The sequence below is a fragment of the Macaca thibetana genome, chromosome 1 (assembly GCF_024542745.1).
Source record: "Macaca thibetana thibetana isolate TM-01 chromosome 1, ASM2454274v1, whole genome shotgun sequence".
Classification (NCBI taxonomy): domain Eukaryota; kingdom Metazoa; phylum Chordata; class Mammalia; order Primates; family Cercopithecidae; genus Macaca; species Macaca thibetana.
This window is the reverse complement of record NC_065578.1, coordinates 51,700,605-51,720,321: the sequence shown is the minus strand read 5'-3', so window position 1 is coordinate 51,720,321 and position 19,717 is coordinate 51,700,605. Positions and strand designations below refer to the sequence as shown.

The window sequence follows — 19,717 nt, the reverse complement described above, 5'->3', positions numbered from 1 at the left end:
CGGTGGCTCATGCCTGTAATCCCAACACTTTGGGATGCCGAGGCGCGTGGATCACCTGAGGTCAGGAGGTTGAGACCAGCCTGGCCAAAAGGTGAAATCCTGTCTCTACTAAAAATACAAAAATCAGCCAGGTGTGGTGACACATGCCTATAATCTCAGCTACTCGGGAGGCTGAGGCAGGAGAATTACCTGAACCCAGGAGGTGGAGGTTGCAGTGAGCCAAGATCATGCCACTGCACTCCAGCCTGAGTGACAGAGCGAGATTCTGTCTCAAAAAAAAAAAAAAAAAAAAAAAAAAAAAAAAAGATCATTTAGTTAAGGGTCTTGTTATTTGAATTAGTGAAAAACCTGATTTAAAGATTATTTATTTATTTTTTGAGACAGAGTTTCACTCTGTTGTCCAGGCTAGAGTGCAGTGGTGTGATCTCGGCTCCCTGCAACCTCTGCCTCCGAGTTCAAGTGATTCTCCTACCTCAGCCTCCCAAGTAGCTGGGACTGCAGATGCAGGCGCCTGCCACCACACCCAGCTAATTTTTGTATTTTTAGTAAAGATGGGGTTTCACTATGTTAGCCATACTGGTCTCGAACTCCTGACCTCAAGCCATCTGCCTGCCTCGGCCTCCCAAAGTGCTGGGATGATAGGCGTGAGCTACCATACATGGCTAGATCATTATCTATTTGGACTTGATAGGTTATATGGAAATTTGGTTGATCTCAGTCTTCTCCGTTAGGCCTAACTTTAGCTCCCACCTAGCACTTACATCATTTTTCTTTTTGTCATTTATTCATTTAATAAAATTTTGTTTTTTGGTGTCCACTACATGCCAGGAACTGAACTAGTGATTAGGAATATAGAAGTGATGGAACCAATAATTCCACCCTTACGGAGTTAATATTCTAGTGGGATGAAGCAGATAACAAACAAAATAAGTAAGAAAAATATGTAGTAAGTTGGCCAGGCACGGTAGCTCACGCCTGTAATCCCAGCACTTTGGGAGGCCAAGGCAGATGGATCACCTGAGGTCAGGAGTTCAAGACCAGCCTGGCTAACATGGTGAAACCCTGTTTCTACTAAAAATACAAAAACTTAGCCAGGCATGGTGGCGCATGCCTGTAATGCCAGCTACTCAGGAGGGTGAGGCAGGAGAATCGCTTGAACCTGGGAGGCGGAGGTTGCGGTGAGCCGAGATCGCGCCGTTGCACCCTAGCTTGGGCAACAAGAGCAAAACTCCATCTCAAAAAAAAAAGAAAAAAATATATATAGCGAGTAAGTTAAGTAAGGTGGTTTTAAATCCTTTGAAAAAAATAAAATAGGAACGATATAGGGAATGATGCTACTATTGGTAGTGGTGGAGTTAAAGTGTCAATGAGAAAGTCATATTAGAGCAAATACTTGAAGGAAAGAGGTGAATGAGCCAGGTGAATATTTGACGAGAGAGTATTCCTGATCTGGGTTTCTCAAACTTTAATATGTATATAAATTGTTTGGGATTCATATTGAAATGCAGAGTCTTGGGCCTCATTTCCAGAGTGTTAGGATGCAGAAAGCCTAGGGTAAGGCCTGATAAATTGGGTTTCTAATAAGCTCCCAAGTGATGCTGATGCTGCTGGTCAAGATTATGCTTTTGAGCAGCATGCACCAACTCATCTTACTTTCACTTGTATCACCCTTCATTGTGTTTTCAGTATAGCAAGCAGGGTGATCCTGTTAAAATGAGTCAGATCACATTACTAGTATTTAGAATGTTTCAGTGGCTGCCCATCCATCAGAGTAAAAGCTGGTGTTCTCAAAGTGGCTAGTAGAGCCTTATACGATCTGTGACACTCCCCTATTTCTCTGCCTTGCCCTCATTTGTTTACTTCTCACCCTTTCTCTCTGCTCCATTCGCATGGTTTTCTTGAATTTCCTCAATTGAGAAGGTAGATATCCATCTGAGGAACTTTGCATTTGCTTTTTCCTCTCCATTAAACACTCATTTTCCAAATGTCCATATGGCTAACTCTCTTAAACGTCTTTTGCCGCTTTTTTTTTTTTTTTTTTTGAGATAGGGTCTCATTCTCATGCCCAGGCTGGAGAGCAGTGGCGCGATCTCAACTTACTTCAACCTCCGCCTCCCGGATTCAAGCAATTCTCCTGCCTCAGCCTCCCAAGTAGCTGGGATTTGTATGTCATAAAATTCATCCTTTTAAAGTATATAATTCTGTCTTGCTGTTGGGTCAATTTTTTTTTATTTAAAAAATCTAAGTATTCAGTAATTTTTTTTATATTCACAAAGTTGTGCTGCTATCAGTATCTAATTCTGAACATTTTCATCACTCCACAAAGAAACTCTGTACCCATTACCAGTCACTATTCATTACCCCCTCCTCCTCACCACTGACAACCATGAATCTACTTTCTTTCTCTTTAGATGTGCCTATTTTATGTAAATGAAATAATATAATATGTGGCCTGTTGTGCCTTCCTTATTTGGCTTAGCATATTTTTTTCAAAGTTATTTCATGTTATGGCATGTATTAGTATGTCATTCCCTTTTATTGCCAAATATTATTCCATTATATGGATATATTACATTTTGTTCATTCATCAGTTGATAGATATTTGGATTGTTTCCCTCTTTTGATTATTCTGAATAATGCTGTTCTGAACATTTGTGTAAAAGTTTTTGTGTGGATGTACGTTTTCATTTTTTCTGTATATATATTTAGAAGTGGAATTGCTAGTTGTATGCTAACTCTATATTTAAATTTTTTGGTGATAAATACATATAAGATTTACCATCTTAACCATTTTAAAGTATACAGTTCAATGGCACTGAGTACATTCACAGTGTTGCACAATCATTACTACTGTCTAATTTCATCATCCCAGAAGGAAACCCTATGCCGATTAAGAGTTACTCCCCATTCCCCCCTTTCCCTAGCCTCTGGCAACTATTAATACACTTTCTATTTCTATGTATTTGCCTATTCTAAATATTTCATAGAAATGAAGTCATACATTATGTGGTCTTCTGTGTCTGGCTTTCATTTAGTGTCATGTTTTTAAGGTTTATCCATGTTGTACCATGTATCAGTACCTCATTCCTTTTTAAGACTGTTACTATGAACTGGATTATATCCCCTCCCAAATTCCTATGTTGAGGCCCTAACCTCCAACATAATCGTATTTGGAAACAGGGCTTTTAGGTGGTAATTAAGGTTAAATGAGGTCATAAGGGTGAGGTCCTAATCTGGCCTTATAAAAAAGAAGAGAGAACCTCTCTCCTACAAGGAAAGGCCATGTGAACACACAGCAAGAAGGTGGCTGTTTGCAGTCCAAGAAGAGAGCCCTCACCAGACAGTGACCCTGTCGGCACCTTAATCTTTGACTTTCCAGTCTCCAGAACTGTGAGAAAATAAATTTCTGTTGTTTAAGCCACCCAGACTGTAGTATTTTGTTGTGGCAGCCTGAGCTGACTACAACCCCTGAATAATATTCCATTGTATACGTATTCCACGTTTTGTTTATCTATTCATCAGAAATGGGTTTTTGTATTGTTTCCACCTTTGGTTATTGTGAATATTCTATGAACATTCATGTACAAGTTTTTGTGTGGATACAGGTTTTCAATTCTTGTTTTGTGAGAGGGTTAACATGTAATGAACTAGTGTTTTTGGAACACAATTTAGGACATTCTGCCTGATATTATTTTGTTTTATATGTTGATTCCAGAAAATTAAATAATTTCATATATTTCTGACTTTTAAAGAAAGCTAGGCAGCTTTCTTTAGTTCTTTATATTAGCAGAAACGATAGTTTTACAAGATTTGCTGCTGATGGTTACCTTGTCACACAAGGCCTGTTATACACATAGAAAAGAGAAAAGGGTTACATTATTATATTGTCTTCTTACTATCCTTTTTCATGAAAAGTAGAAATAATACTAGGATTTCATCTTTTCTTTTACATTTCCATAATAAAATGGTTGCTAAAAAACTAAATCTTTTTTCCAAATATTAGGACGTAATTGCAAATTGCTTGTTCCTCCGACTGTAATTTAAGAAACACTTGTGTAACCTAGCCGTACTTCTTGTGTTTGAATCCTTTTTATAACATCCTTATCTGAGTTTGCCTTCCTAGTCTAGAATCCTGTGTTCTTGTGGTAGGAAATGCACCATCTCCAGAGGCATACCATTTCTTTCTTCAGAAAATTAGTGCTATCAAAAGGTAGGCTTGACTGTCAGGGTTCCTCTAAATGCCATGCAATTGGCTTTTGAGGACAGAATGGAGAGATTTATTGATGATCTATGAGCATTTCTTTTTCGAAATGCTTGTAGATACATCCAGATTCATTTATTTATTCGACATGACACAGAGCATTAGCTCGGATCTAGGCATTGTATTAAAATCTGAAGGTAAGAGTAAGACCCCGGTCATTAGCATCAAGAAATCCGTCATCTAATGTAGGAGATAGATAAATGAATACAAATTCGATTACTCTGTAAATGTGAGATAATAGAGGGTAATAGAATAAGATAATATCAGACCGGCTTATGGAAACAAGTGGTGCTTAAGCTGAATTTTGAAGGACAGGTAAATATTAATTTAATTGGGGAGCGTCAATGGAGAAGGGAGTGGCATACATAAAGACATTGAGACTTGAAATAGCTTTGGTGATTAATTCTAGCACATTTAATATGAGGTGAAAAGTGTTATGGCAAGATCTGAGGTTAGAGTTACAGGCAAGTTAGCTAGATTTTTTTCTTTAGATTTTGGCTTAAATGGTATCTGCTCAGAGAAACGTTCTCTGGCTCCCCTTCTCTGGCTCCCATATTTAAAGTTGGTCTCCCTCTCAGTTCCTTGCTTTTTTCCTTTGTAACATTTATTACAACTTGGAATTGTTCTGTTTACTGCCTTGATGAGGGCAAGAGACTGTGTAATATCCTAGGGAGTTAAAACTTTGTTCTGAACTCTGCAGAAGCCATTTATGTGTTTTAAGCAAGAGAATAAGGTGATTTGGTTTATATTTTAAAAATCGCACTGGTGGAGGAACCTACTGTAGAATAGATACATACTGCTAGATGCTGCAGATGCCAAAGGTGAACACATAGTCTATGCCTCAAAGAGATTACAATCTAGTTAGGAGGCAGAGAAGCAAAGGAAAACCATTAATGTAGTGGAGATATCCAGGAGTTCTGTGGAAGGAAAGAAGGAAGAGCCTTGTGTGGGTTTGTGGTCTGGAGTATACATATGTTGTTTTAATTGCTAGTGAATTTAGTTCAGTGACTAATCTTCTTTGAGTGGTACTCCAAACAGTTTTTTATCAGATTGACTTCAGAGATTCTACAAGATGATTGTGTTATATTAGCTTTGTGTAATGTTGTCTCAGTTATGTATCTCTTGATGGGTAGGTTGGAAGAACAGGCTAGTCATTTGACCCTTAAAGGTTTTTCTTTGTGACTTTTGATACCATGTATATCTCTTACCTATATTTTATATATGCATACCAACTTGTATACTTTCCTAAGGAAAATGTAAGGAAATAATATTTTTCTGTGTATAAATTTAATGTCTGTTTTCCATTAAAAATTTTAAAATTTACTAGTTCTAATGATAACTGAGTGATTGGTTTCTTTTCTAGGTAAAATGAAGAATGATGAATCTAATAAAGAAAATTCTTCAGAGATGGACTATTTAGAAAATGCCACTGTGATAGATGAATCTACATTGACACCTGAGCAGAGGCTAGGGTTGAAACAAGCAGAAGAACGCTTAGAAAGAGATCACATCTTTCGACTTGAAAAAGTATACTATGTTGTTTTAGTTATTTGGGGGGAAATGTGTGTTTCATAACTGTTTTCCCCAAGTATAGCTCTTTTTGTTTTTCTTTATTCATAAGACAGAGGTAGCATTCATCTTTCCTTACTTCCCTCTTCTCTACCTTTCTTCTTCTTTGCCTCTTTTCTTCCTTGCCTCTCTTTTTCAGCAGTTACTTATTATCTGTGAGTCTGACTTCATTCATTCCAAGGGTTAGCACACTATGGTCTATCCCTTGTTTTTGTTTTTGAATGTGTTATAATACACCTAGCCTCCCCACCGTTTTTGGTAAACATTTTATTGGAATATAGCCATGCCTATTTGTTTACATATTGTCTATGGCTGCTTTCATGCTACAATGGGAAATTTGAGTTGAGTAGTTGTCACAGAGCTTATCTGGCTTGAAAAGCATAAAATAGTCTTTGCCAAAGCATAAAATGTCTACCAAAATATTTATTCGCCCCTTTACAGAAGAAACTTGCTGACCTCTGATTTAATCACTCATCAAACAGATACTGAGCATTTGTTTTGTGCCAGGTTAAATTATAATAGGCACTGGGGATGTATTGGTGAAAATGGTAATTTCTTCCCATTAGAAGTTAAAAGTCCATTCAGATTGATGGAAATAGCAAACACCATACAACACACTAGACTTCTTCCTTTTTCTCTTTTCCTGTATTTATTGAATATTTACTATGTATTAGGAACTATCCTAGCCATTGGTATCTTACGCCTGTGTATTAATTTCTTAACCTAGAAATACACATTCCTGGCCTCAATAAAAACACTGCTAGGTTTTGAAGGAAAGAATCACAAATCACGGCCAGGCCCAGTAGCTCACGCCTGTAATCCCAGCATTTTGGGAAGCTGAGGCAGGCTGATTGCTTGAGGTCAGGAATTCAAGACTAGCGTGACCAACATGGTGAAACCCTGTCTCTACTAAAAATACAAAAATCAGCGAGGTGTGGTAGTCAGTACCTGTCGTCCCAGCTGCTACTTGGGAGGCTGAGGCGGGAGAATTGCTTGAACCTAGGAGGCAGAGAGGTTGCAGTGAGCCAATATTGTGCCACTGCACTCCAGCTTGGGCGACAGAGCAAGACTCTGTCTCAAAAAAAAAAAAAAAAAAAAATCACAAAACTGTTGACAAATAGATACTTGGGTTATTTGTAAATATGCTTACAAGGAAATAGGTCATCATTCTTGATGAATAAGGAAAGAAATGGTATGATTTTGTATAGTTTAGAAAAATGAAATTGTATCTAGATTGAAAAAGACAATCGTGGGTTATTAATAGAATTTACAGCAGAGTAGTCGCCACATGAAAAGAGAAAGGAATATCAAGGAGTAGAGGATCATAATACAGGAGAGAGTTTGGGTTGTGTAGTTAATCTTACAAGATCCTAGTTAAAAGGAAGTCTTTTTTGCAATTTGCTCTTTTGCTTTTTTTGTGTTTTTGTGTGTGTGTGTGTTTTTGTTTTTGTCGCCCAGGTTGAAGTACATTGGCATGATCTCAGCTCACCGCAACCTCCACCTCCTGGGTTCAAGCAATTCTCCTGCCTCAGCCTCCTGAGTAGCTGGGATTACAATTGTGCGCCACCATGCCCAGCTCATTTTTGTATTTTTAGTAGAGACAGGGTTTCACCATATTGGCCAGGCTGGTCTTGAACTCCTGACCTCAAATGATCCACCCACCCTGGCCTCCCAAAGTGCTGGGATTACAGGCGGGAGCCACCATGTCCAGCCTTTTACTTAGTTCTGTCTTTACTTAGTTCTCCCACTTTTCCTCTGGGATTAGTAAATTTCTGGATGACATCTCAACTGACCTTGGATAAATCTCTATCACTGGAATCTGATTCTGTCTCCTTATTTATAATATAATAAAGATTGACCTACCTGGTAAAATAATTCAATTCTGTTCATCTTTATTTAGTACTTAATACATAGCAGATTTTGTGCCAGAAACTTTACTTGTGTTATCTTATTTAATCCTCATAACAGCCCTATGCGCTAGGTGTTATAGTTTTGTCCATTGGCAGAATAAATATTGAATCCCTTTTATGTGCCATGATCTAGTACCTGACATTTTGAAAAACATGATTGCTTTTCTAGGAGTTCACTAGAGAAAGACACATAAGCAAATACTAGTGATAATAACAGTATTTTTTGAAAATGGTATCATAGACAAAAGAGTGACCAATTTAAGTCGTGAGTATAGAGGCATTAATTTGGAGAATGCTTTATAAGGTGACATTGGAGCTGTCTCTCAAGAAATGGCTAGGAATTGACCAGGTAGGTAGGAGAAGGGTGGTGTAGGTAAATTGCATGTATAAAGGAAATACGAAAAAATATATTTTCAAGAAAAATAAGCAGAGAACTGGTTGGGAAGTTACATAGGAATGAAGCGGGAAAGGTCAGTTGTTACTGAAAGAAGGAAGAAGTTGGGATGGAATAGGTATTTGATGGTAGTAGGAAAAATGGCCTGGGGTGAAAATAAAGCTTGGAAATAAAGCTTGGAAGCATTGGAAAACATTTTATTTGTTGTTGAATTTATATAGTAATGATGTAAAGTTACTGTGCCAGAACCAGTGTAAATATTTGTAATCCCTTTTCTTTCTGACACCTCTTTATTTCTCATGCCCTCCAAACTTACTTTCAATTCATTGTACTCTTTTTTTTTTTTTTTTTTTAATTATTTGGCCTCTTGAACTCTTTTTTTCTTTTTCTTCTTTTTTTTGAGACAGGGTCTCATTCTTGTTGCCCAGGATGAATTGCAGTGGTGCAATAATGGCTCATTGCAGCCTCGACCTCCCAGGCTCAGGTACCTCAGCCTCCCAAGTAACTTGGGACTACAGGCATGTGCCACCAACCCTGCTAGTTTTTTATATTTTTTGTAGAGATGGTGTTTTGCCAGGTTGCCCAGACTGGTCTCGGCCTCCCAACGTGCTGAGTTTACAGGTGTGAGCCACAGTGCTCAGGCAAATTCATTGTACTCTTTTTTTTGAGACAGGGTCTCATTCTGTCTCCCAGGCTGGAGTGCAGCGGCACAATCTTGGCTCACTGCAACCTCTGCCTCCTGGGTTCAAGTGATTCTTATGCCTCAGCCTCCTGAGTAGCTGGGACTACAGGCATGCGCTACCACAACCGGCTTGTCCTCTTAATTAACATTTTTCTTTATCAAATTTAGACACTCATTAAGAATATTCCCAGGTATTTAAAAAATTTTTTTTTATTTTTTATTTCTTCAGGTCCTTTGGTTCACAGTGTTTCCATAGATTACCTAATTGAAGAATAAAGATGTAGACTGCAGATTTTTGCTCTGTACCAAAGAAGAAATAAGTCCAAACCATTAGATCAGAAGGGCAAATTTTCCTATGATTGAATGTTAAATATTGAGTTGGAAATACCCAGAAATCTTTGTTCTAGCTTGTTTGCAGAAAGTTAGAGATTTACTAGTGGGTTTATTTAATGGTAAAATAAAACTATAATAAAAAATGTTTAACTTTTTAATGTATTTTTTTTCTGTGAAACTAGAGAGTTTATGATGAAGAGAGCAGTTTTGTCTGATTTGATATTGTGCCCAGTACATGTCTTGCACGAAGTGATTGGTTGATAATTACAGTGTGCACAGTGGTCAAGTGTATGGATTTTGGAGTCATTGGGTCTAGCTCTGCTACTTATTGGTTGGATAACCTTGGATAAATTATTTAAATTCTTTAAACATCAGTTTACTCATCAGTAAAATGGGATTGATAACAATTATAACATCTAGCTCGCAGGACTATTATGAGGATTAAATAAAATAATACAAGTAAAGTTTTTAGCACAAGACCTGGTATGTAGTAAGAAATAAAGATGAGCTACTTGTAGAACTGAATTATTTTACCAGGTAGGGCAGTTTTTATTATAAATAAGGAGATAGAATCAGGCTGCAGTGATACAGCTTTATCCAAGGTCAGTTGAGACGTCATCCGAGGCCTTCTGACTCCCCATTCAGTGTAATACCAAAATTTTCTTGATAGACATGTCTTTGGTCTGCTAACATTTTACAATTGAAAAGTTCACATAATTGATTTCATGACTTAGTGACCTCATCAGTACACAGGGCTTTAGGTATTTTGTATATATGCTTTCAACTCCTGAAGGCAACCCTTTTTACCGCCTTCACCACTCTCACCTTGAACTAAGCCAACATAATCTCTTTTTTGGATTATTGAATTCCATTAACTGCAGTAGCTTTTTCCTGCTTCTATTCTCAATATAGAAAGCAAATGATCCTTTTAAAATATAAATTAGATCTTGGAATTCTCTGCTCGTAAACCTTCAATGGCTTTCCCCAGTACTTAGAATGAAAGCCAGAGTCTTCACAAGGGATTTTGTGTTCTGTCCCCTATTAGCTCTCTGTTCCAGTTATGCTAACGTTTTTGTAGTTTCTTAAATATTTTAGGTACCTTACGGCCTCAGGGCCTTGGCATTCACTTTTCCCTCTGCTTGAAATGTGTCTTTTCAGATATCCACACAGCTTTATCCTTCACTTCCTTAAAGTTACTTTATCAGTAAGGTCTTAAGTGATGCCTCTACTTTTAAAAAACAGTAACTCCCCCGACCTCATGCATATTTGTGCATTTGTTTATTACCTGTCTCCTTACACTATAATGTCAATTCATACAGACAAGGATTTCTATTTTGTTTACTGCTCTTATCCCCAGCTCCTAGAAAAATGTTTGCTATATAATATGAGCTCAGAATATATTTGGCGAGTAAAGAAGTAGTTGTTTTGAAACTAAGAGGTAGCGTTTTCTTTGAGGACTTAATTCATTCTCCAGTAGGAACTGATTTGACAGAATTTTTATGCTAGAGAATTGAAATTGATTGAGCCAACTTTTCTTATTTACTTGTTGCCTTGGGCAAATTATTTAATCCCTGAGATTTAGTTTGCCAATAAAATGGGGAATTCTGATAGGGTTGTTGAAAGGTTAATACTATACTGCTGTGGCTATATTTATTTTTAGTCCGTAGCAGGATTGTTGCTAAATTTGGAGCAAGTTTCTTGTTTAAAAGAAATCATGTAATTTTCTGAGGTGAAAGAATCTTTTTGTCAGAAGCTGAAGCCTGTTGAATATCGTAAATCAATCTGAAATAAAAACTAAGCATTGCTAAAGTTTCAGTGTAAGGCATTAGAAACTTTAAAAATTCCACATGCATTTATTGTGTGTGTGTAATTTTTTATTGTGTAATCTGTGTAGAATGTTGGCTTCAGATTCATATGTACAGGAATTTAAATTTGGTGTCTTCCACTTAATACTGCTATATCCTTGTAAAAGGTGCAGGTTCTGTGGGCTTTTGTTTTCACAACTATAAGATGAAAATAGTGGCAATTTAATCGGATGATTAGGGGAATTAAAATGACAAATTGTATGTCAAACACGTAGCATAGTGCCTGGCACATAACAGGTACTCAGTAATTACTAAGCTTTATTAGTATTTAGAGAATACATATACGAAGTATGAGTGCATTCTGTGACTGATAGTTTAGTGTGTTAGAATTGTTATTCCCTTCAGTAGTGACCTCAGGAGGTTATTCATTTATTCCCATGATATTGTGATTGGAGTGTTTTTCGAACTCAGCTTTTGAAATTTCTTCCGTATTTGTGGCCCATTCTTCTGAAATCCCCAATTCGAGGGCAGATTTTTTTTTTTTGTAGTAATCAAAATGGCTGCAAGTTAAGTTTGAAATCAGTTTTGGGGACAACATTGGAATAAGACTAAATAGTAAGACTTCATTTCTTTCTTTCTTTCTTTCTTTTTTTTTTTTTTTTTTGGTTGAGACGAAGTCTTACTCTGTTGCCCAGGCTTGAGTGCAGTGATGCGATCTCGGCTTGTTGCTGCAACCTCTGCCTCCCAGGCTGAGATAATTCTTCCACCTCAGCCTCCAGAGTAGCTGGGATTACAAGCCTGCGCCACCATGCATGGCTACATTTTGTATTTTTAGTAGAGAATGGGTTTCTCCATGTTGTCCAGGCTGGTCTCCAACTCCTGAGCTCAAGTGATCCGCCAGCTTCGTCCTCCCAAAGTGCTGGGATTACAGGCATAGCCACCACACCCGGCTCGACTGCTTTTCTTACATTGGATTCTAAAGATTATATTAGATGAATATTAAACATAATTTAGCATTACCATGATATCGTTAGATATTGTATGTAATCTCCTATGATGTATGTAGTATGTAATCTCTTATGATGACTATTTTGAAAAAGGACTACTGTCTCTTTGGTATATAAGTTTATTAAAAACTATTACTTTAGAAGAAGGAAAGGATAAGGAGAAAACCTTCAGTGCTTATTTCTGTCTACTTACATAATTGTATTATTAACTTACATAGTCAATAGTTTACTCCTCTGTTTTCTGAATAAAATGCATTTTTTAAACTTGTCTCTTCAGCGATCACCAGAATATACCAATTGTCGGTATCTATGCAAACTTTGCTTAATTCACATTGAAAATATCCAGGGAGCTCATAAACATATAAAGGAGAAACGACATAAGAAAAATATTTTGGTAAGTTCTTTTTAAAAAAGACTTTTATTTATTTTTCAAGTTGTAAAACCATATCAAATATTTTTTATTTGTGAAACTAAAAATGAAATATTTGTCCAATCTTATATTAGTAACTGAAGTGATAGCTTTGGAAGCTATTATTGCCTTCCTTATCTGAGGTAATCAGAAAGGAAGGAACCTTGTTGAGACCAGTTTGCTCATCCTGTACAATGTTGATTCCTAAGTTTAGAGCCGTTAGGTACAATCAGTCCATCCAACTGATGTTTATCGAGTTCTTGTGTGCTAGTTCTAGGCAGTGTTGAATAAGATAGTTGTGGTTCCTGCCCTCAGATTTTCTAAGAATTGATGAGGGTATGCGTTGAATAAAGATTTAAGTATAATGAGTTTTGTTAGTGGGAGAAGAGTGTGCTAAGGAGGTGTACGAGGATATTTTACTTATCTAGAACAGGGGAGGCTTCTCTGAGAAAGTGATGTTTGAATTGAACTTTGAAGTAGTAGTTTAAATGGCAAAAAGGTGAGTGGCCTACAAGGGTAAGTGGGAGAGCAGTTTACACAAAAAGCAGCATGAATTGAAAGCCTTCAGGCAGGAAAAGGCATGGCATGTGAGTAACTGAAAGTCTACTATGATTAGAACAAAGAGCTGGGGGAAAATGGTGTGATATGAAGCTGGGAAAGTACAGACCATTAAGAAATTTATAAGCTTTGGGAATTTGTAATTTTTCAGTTATTTCCATTAAAATATCCCGTAGACATGGATATGAATAGAGTTCTTTTAAAAATGTATTAGTAAATTAGCTATTTAATTTTTTCTTTTTAAAGCTACAACAATAATAATGCTATGTAACCTCTTACTTATCTCTAAGTCTTAGCTCATATATCTTCTTTAAGAAATTTTCTACCTGACCCTCTCAGCAAGTCTGGGTTGGATACTCCTTCTCCGTGCCCCCATAACAACTTTTACATATCTGATTAGAAAATCTAACATATTGTATTCTGGCAGTCTACCTTCTCTTCCCTTCTAGACTTCAATATGCAGTATTCTAGAAGGCATATTTAGTTATTTTTGTTTCTGAGTTGCTTAGGATAGTGTCTGACAACAGTAGGTGCTCAACATAGTTTTCTTGAAAAAATGAATGAACTGAAACAAATAGAACAGGGACAAGGGAGTAGTTTAGGTGATAGTAATTAGGAATTTTCCAAAAATGTCGGAAGATGCCTATCATTAGTTCCAGGAAGTTCGGGCTTGCAAGCAAGAAAACTTTTCTTTGTTTTGTTTTGGAGACAGTGTCTTACTCTGTCTTCCAGGCTGGAGTGCAGTGGCACGATCTTGGCTCACTGTAACCTCTGCTTCCCAGGTTTAAGCGATTATCCTGCCTCAGCCTCCCAGGTAGCTGGGATTACAGGCACACCATGCCTGGCTGATTTTCGTATTTTTGATAGAGATGGGGTTTTACCAGGGCAAGCAAGAAACTTAAAAAGAAAATCATACCTAGGCTGGGTGCAGTGGCTAAAGGTCTGTGATCCCAGCACTTTGGGAGGCTGAGGCAGGTTAATTGCTTAAGCCTAGGAGTTCGAGACCAGCCTGGGCAACGTGGCGAAACCCTGTTTCTACTAAAAATACATAAAAATTAGCTGGCCATGGTGGCATGTGCCTGTAATCCCAGCTTCTTGGGAGGCTGAGGTATGAGAATTGTTTGAACCCACGAGGTAGAGACTCCAGTGAGCGAAGATCACACCACTTCACTTTAGTCTGGGCGAGGGAGCGAGACTCTACCTCAGGAAAAAAAAAAAAAAGAAAAGAAAAAGAAAACTATACCTGTACACTTTACAGATTGAGTATACCTTATCCTAAATGCTTGGGACCAAAGTATTTTGGATTTTTTCAGATTTTAGAATATTTGCATTATACTTTAATGAGCATTTCCTTTGAGCATCGTGTTGGTGTTCAAAAGTTTCAGATTTTGGAGCATTTCACATTTTGGATTTTCAGATTAGGGATGCTCAGTCCGTATAGGGAAACTTTAGAACATTACAGAAACAAACAAAAAGAAAGCAAACTTGAATGCAGCCATATAGGACTTATACTTTTGGTGAAGTTAGAGTAACAGTGGATTTACTTTTCCCTTGAAATGACCAAAAAAAAAAAAAAAAAACCAGAAATATGAAGCAGTGGTTTTCAGGCGGCAAAGGACAGTCAATGAATGAAAAACAAATGGCCTGAGCCCAATGTTGGCTCCAGCTTGAGAGTTTCTAGATTACACTATAGGGAAGGGAACCCAGTAGACTCTCACAGTTGAAGAGAGGGACCTTAGAGTCCACTAAGTCCAGGATAGCTAGAATTCACAGGACAGTGTAACTAAAATGAGAAAACTGCACAAAAAGAAATCCAGGGAACTGTAGATGGTCCTCTTAAAGTATTCAGCACAATGCTGATTGGTGCATGCATGTGAAATAGCTTCTTGAACTCAGAGAAAGAACTGTCAGAGGAAATTAGAACAGTGCTTGGTGCTCACACAGGACTTTTTCCTGTCCAGACTGGAAAGCCTCATACTTCATGAGACATTCGGTAGAGTACTCAGAAAAATCTTGTTTCAGTAGTATAGATATTTAGTACTAAACTAAATGTGGTCTGGTCCTATATAAAATATTTTAAAGGCAAGATTCAAAATGATAAATGGTTTCCAAGTATTTAATGTCATTACAGAACAAAGCTTAGGGATATTACAGAAATACAAAAATACTCATCACTGAAAAAAATTCACATAATGTGACATTTAGTCAAAGATTATCAGGCATGCAAGGAGACAGGAAAATAAAAATCATGATGAAGAGAAAAGTCAGCTGTAATAATTGACCTTGAACTGACCAGCCTTTGTTAGGATTAGCAGAGAAGGACAGTAAGACAGTTAATACAACTGTATTCTTGATGTTCCAGAGATGAAGTAGAGACATGGAAATATGAAAAAGATATGAACAGGACTTTTAGAAACGAAAACTACAACATCTAAGATTAAAACTACATTGGGTAGGAATAATAGTACATCAAATATTGCAAAAGAAAAGGTTAGTGAACTCTTGAAGATATAGCAATGGAAACCACCAGAGTGAAACACAGGAAAAATTAAACAAAAAGGAAAAAGAAAAAAGTCATTGAGCTCTGGGATAATTGATACATGTACCTGTTCTATACAAATTCTTCCAGAACATTGAAGAGGAGGAATACTTCCCAGTTCAGTCTGTGAGTATGAGGTCCACATTACTCTGATATTCAAACCACAGAAATACATTACAATAAAGGAAAACGTTATTCTTAACTTCTTGACTCCGATGGGAGAAAAAAAAGAAAATTTCAGACCAAAACTCCTCATGAACGTAGATGCAAAAATTCTAAATATAATTTTAGCCAGTTGAATCCAACAGCATATTAAAGGAATGAATATGTCATGATCAAGTGGGGCTTTATTCCAGGAGTGCAATGTTAGTTTTACATTAAAAAAGTCGCTCATTGGTCAGGCACAGTGGCTCATGCCTGTAATCCCAGTCGTTTGGGAGGCTAAGGAGGGCAGATCACCTGAGGTTAGGAGTTCGAGACCAGCCTGGCCAACATGGTGAAACCCCATCTCTACTAAAAATACAAAAATTAGCTGGGCATGGTGGCTCATGCCTGAAATCCCAGCTACTTGGGAGGCTGAACCCAGGAGGTTGAGGTTGCAGTAAGCTCAGATCGTGCCACTGCACCCCAGCCTGGGCAACAGAGCAAGACTTCATCTCAAAAAACAACAAAAACAACAACAACAAAACCCGCTCATTGTAATTTACCATGTTAGCAAACAGAGAAAACTATGTGATTATCTTAGTAGATGCTGAAAAAGCGTTTTCAAAAATGTTTTGATAAAAATTCTAAGCGTGGCCAGGTGCGGTGGAGCATGCCTGTAACCCCAGCTCTTTGGGAGGCTAAGGCAGGCAGATCACCTGAGGTTGGGAGTTCGAGACCAACCTGGCCAATGCGGTGAAATCCCCCTCTACTAAAAATACAAAAATTAGCTGGGCGTGGTGACACACACCTGTAATTCCAGCTACTCGAGAGGCTGAGGCAGGAGAATCGCTTGAATCCTGGAGGTGGAGGTTGCAGTGAGCTGAGATGGCGCCACTGCACTCCAGCCTGGGTGGCAAAGTGATACTCTGTCTCAAAAAAAAAAAAAAAAAAAAACAAAAAAGGTCTGAGCAAACTAGGAGTAGAAGACAACTTCTATAACATGATAAAGACATCTACAAAGCTGGGTGTGTTAGTCCCAGCTCCTTTGGTTGTTTGAACCTAGGAGTTTGAGACCAGCCTGGGCAATATAATGAGACCCTGTTAAAAAAAAAAATTCTATAAAAAACTAATAGTTATCATCATACTTAAGTATTAAAGACTGAATGCTGTTCCCCCAAGATTAGGAAAAAAGACAGGTATGAAAGTAGTGTAGCTGCCTTGGAAAAGAGTATGGTGGTTCTTCAACAAATTAAAAATAGAACTACAGTATGATCCAGTAATTTCACTTCTGGGCATATACTTAAAAGAATTAAAAACAGGGTTTCAAAGAGATATTTATACACCCAGGTTCATGGCAACATTACTCACAATAGCTAGTATGTGGAAGCAATTCAGATATCCAATGATGGATGAATAGATAAGCAAAATGTGCGGTATTCATACAATGGAATATTAGCCTTAAAAAGGATGGAAATTCTGCAATATGCTACAACATGGATGAACCTTGAGAAATGCTAAGTGAAATAAGCCAGTTAGAAAACGAAAAATAGTGTATGATTCCATTTATATGAGTTTTTTAGAGTAGTCAGAATCAGAGACAGAATAGTGCTTGCCATAGGCTTGGAGGAGGGGGAAATGGGGAGTTACTGCTTGACAGAGAATTTTGGTTTTGCATTTGTGTTCTGTGTTAGAGTATTTGGATTTTATTTTGAGCATTATGGAGTTTAATAACATGTTGTTTTCGAGATAGAGTCTTGCTCTATCGCCCAGACTGAAGTGCAGTGGTGGGATCTGGTGGGATCTCAGCTCACTGCAAACTCCGCCTCCTGGGTTCAAGCAATTCTTCTGCCTCAGCTTCCCGAGTAGCTGGGATCATGAGTGCGCACCACCACACCTGGCTAATTTTTGTATTTTTAGTAGAGACAGGGTTTCACCATGTTGGCCAGGCTAGTCTCGAACTCCTGACCTCATGATCCGCCCACCTCGGCCTCCTAGAGGGCTGGGATTACAGGCTTGAAACACTGTGCCTGGCCATAACATGTATTTTTGCAAGGTCATTCACCCTGGCCTCTGTGAAAGAAGCCTGAGAAGGGTCTGTTTGGGGAGACCAGTTAGCCTTTCATAATAATCTAGTAAGCTATGATGAACACTGACCTGAAGTAGTAGTTAGTGAGAATGGAGTTGAGTTTGAAGAGAGATTCAGGATGTAGAATTGTGGGAATAGAGGCCCACGATGTCTTGAATGATCATAAGGTATCTGATTTGAGATGTTATCAAAGATTGTGGTGCCATTTACTTAGCAGAAATAAAAGTTTCATAACATTCTGAGTTTGAGACACTTACGGAACATTTCAAGTAGAGATGTCCCACAGTCATTTGAATATAAGGATCTGGAACTTATGTTAGCAGTTGGAGATTCAGGTTTGGTAAACTTCAGCAGTTGAAATCATAGATGTGGATGAGGTCACCAAATGAATAAGGACAGAATGTCAAGGAATACAAACATTTAATGGACTAGTAGAGGAAGAGCAGTGAATAGATTGGTGAATGAGTAGAATAATAGGAAAAATAGAGAAAGGTGTTAGAGAAACTAAAAGAAAGGAAAGTTTCAAGATGGTAGTCGAAAATGTGATAATATGGATAAAAATAATCTAAAAGCTTAAAGATGTCTGATTTGGTGCCTGTAGTCTAAGCTACTCAGGATACTGAGGTGGGAGGATCGCTTGAGCCCAGGAGTTGGGGTACATACTGGGCAATGTAGCAAAATCCTGTCAATTAAAAAAAAAATAAATAAAAATTTAAAATGTCAGATTTGGCAACTAAGGAGGTTTTGATAATTCTGGGAAGAACAGTTTCTGTTTTAGAACTAAAAAAGACATAGTTTTGAGTGAGGAGGTATAAGGAAATAGAATAGACTCAACTTTCAGAAAACTTAATTGTACAGAAAAGAAAGGAAGACTGGTAGTAGCTAGAGGGGCACACAATTTTTTTTTTTCTTTTAATTTGGCAGAGTAAAATTCTCATCACAGTTTTAATTTTTTAATTTAAATAATCATTTAATCTTTCTTGAGTGTAAGCTCCATGAGGGCAGGGATTATATGCATTATTTTTTCCCATGTTAGTACAGTACCTGGCATATAGTTGTTCCATTAATATTTGTTGATTAATGATTTAAATGGAGTGGAAAGACCATACGCTTTGGAGTTAGAACTAGATTTAATTCTCAGTTCCACCTTGTAGTTGTAGGATGATATTTAACATCTATAAGTCTCAGTATTCTTATTTATAAAATGGTTTTGGTAGTATCTATTTGGGGAGTGATATTGTAAGAATTAAGTGACATAACATGTGTAAAGCACTTGGCACGGTGCCAGGCCCGTAGTAGGTAATCAATAAATGGTAGTTGTTGCTGTTAGTGTAGAGGTAAAGAGTGCTTACTTAATGTGCTGGGTGGCTTGGTGGCTCACACCTGTAATCCTGGTACTTTGGGAGGCCAAGGTAGGTGGATCTCCTGAGCTCAGGAGTCCGAGACCAGCCTGAGCAACATAGTGAAACCCCATCTCTACCAAAGATACAAAAAATTAGCTGGGCGTGGTGGCATGTGCCTGTGGTCCCAGCTACTTGAGAGGCTGAGGTAGAGGAGCTCTTGTATCTGGGAGGTGGAGTTTGCAGTGAGCAGAGATTTACTCAATTGCACGCCAACCTGGGTGACAGAGTGAGACCTCGTCTCAAAAAACAAAAAAAAACTTAATGAAAACACAAACTAGTAGATTGTGTAATGTTTAAAATAAGGAGAAGGAGATTATTACTGAATAGGTAAAGAAGGATGGAATTCAGAGCATAGGTGATAGTATTAATCATGATTTCAATGGAGCATTTCATTATGTTGGAAAAGAAAGGTATTAAGAAGGGTTTGCTGAATATTTGACTTTTAAGCTATACCTTGAAGGATGATTAGTTTTACCAGGTGGATACACATAGGGGACAAAATGACTAAAGGCATCTAAAGGCATGGAAGCCCAATAGCACATAGAGTATTTGGAGACTGGTGACTATTTAAATGTGGATGTCTATTGGAGAGGTTGGAGGAAGACCTAGAAATGCAA

The 19,717-nt window shown here is 37.7% G+C and overlaps 1 protein-coding gene across 9 annotated transcripts in view; it reads left to right on the top strand.

Annotated features, from left to right (window-relative positions):
* TUT4 (terminal uridylyl transferase 4) overlaps window positions 1-19,717 on the top strand; it is a 128,719-nt gene that overhangs the window by 30,929 nt on the left and 78,073 nt on the right. For all 9 annotated transcript variants that reach the window (XM_050802587.1, XM_050802599.1, XM_050802593.1 and 6 more), the window contains exons 3-4: window positions 5,625-5,788; window positions 12,239-12,355. In XM_050802587.1, coding sequence (XP_050658544.1) covers window positions 5,625-5,788; window positions 12,239-12,355 — 281 coding nt within the window. The remainder of the gene's footprint in view (window positions 1-5,624; window positions 5,789-12,238; window positions 12,356-19,717) is intronic.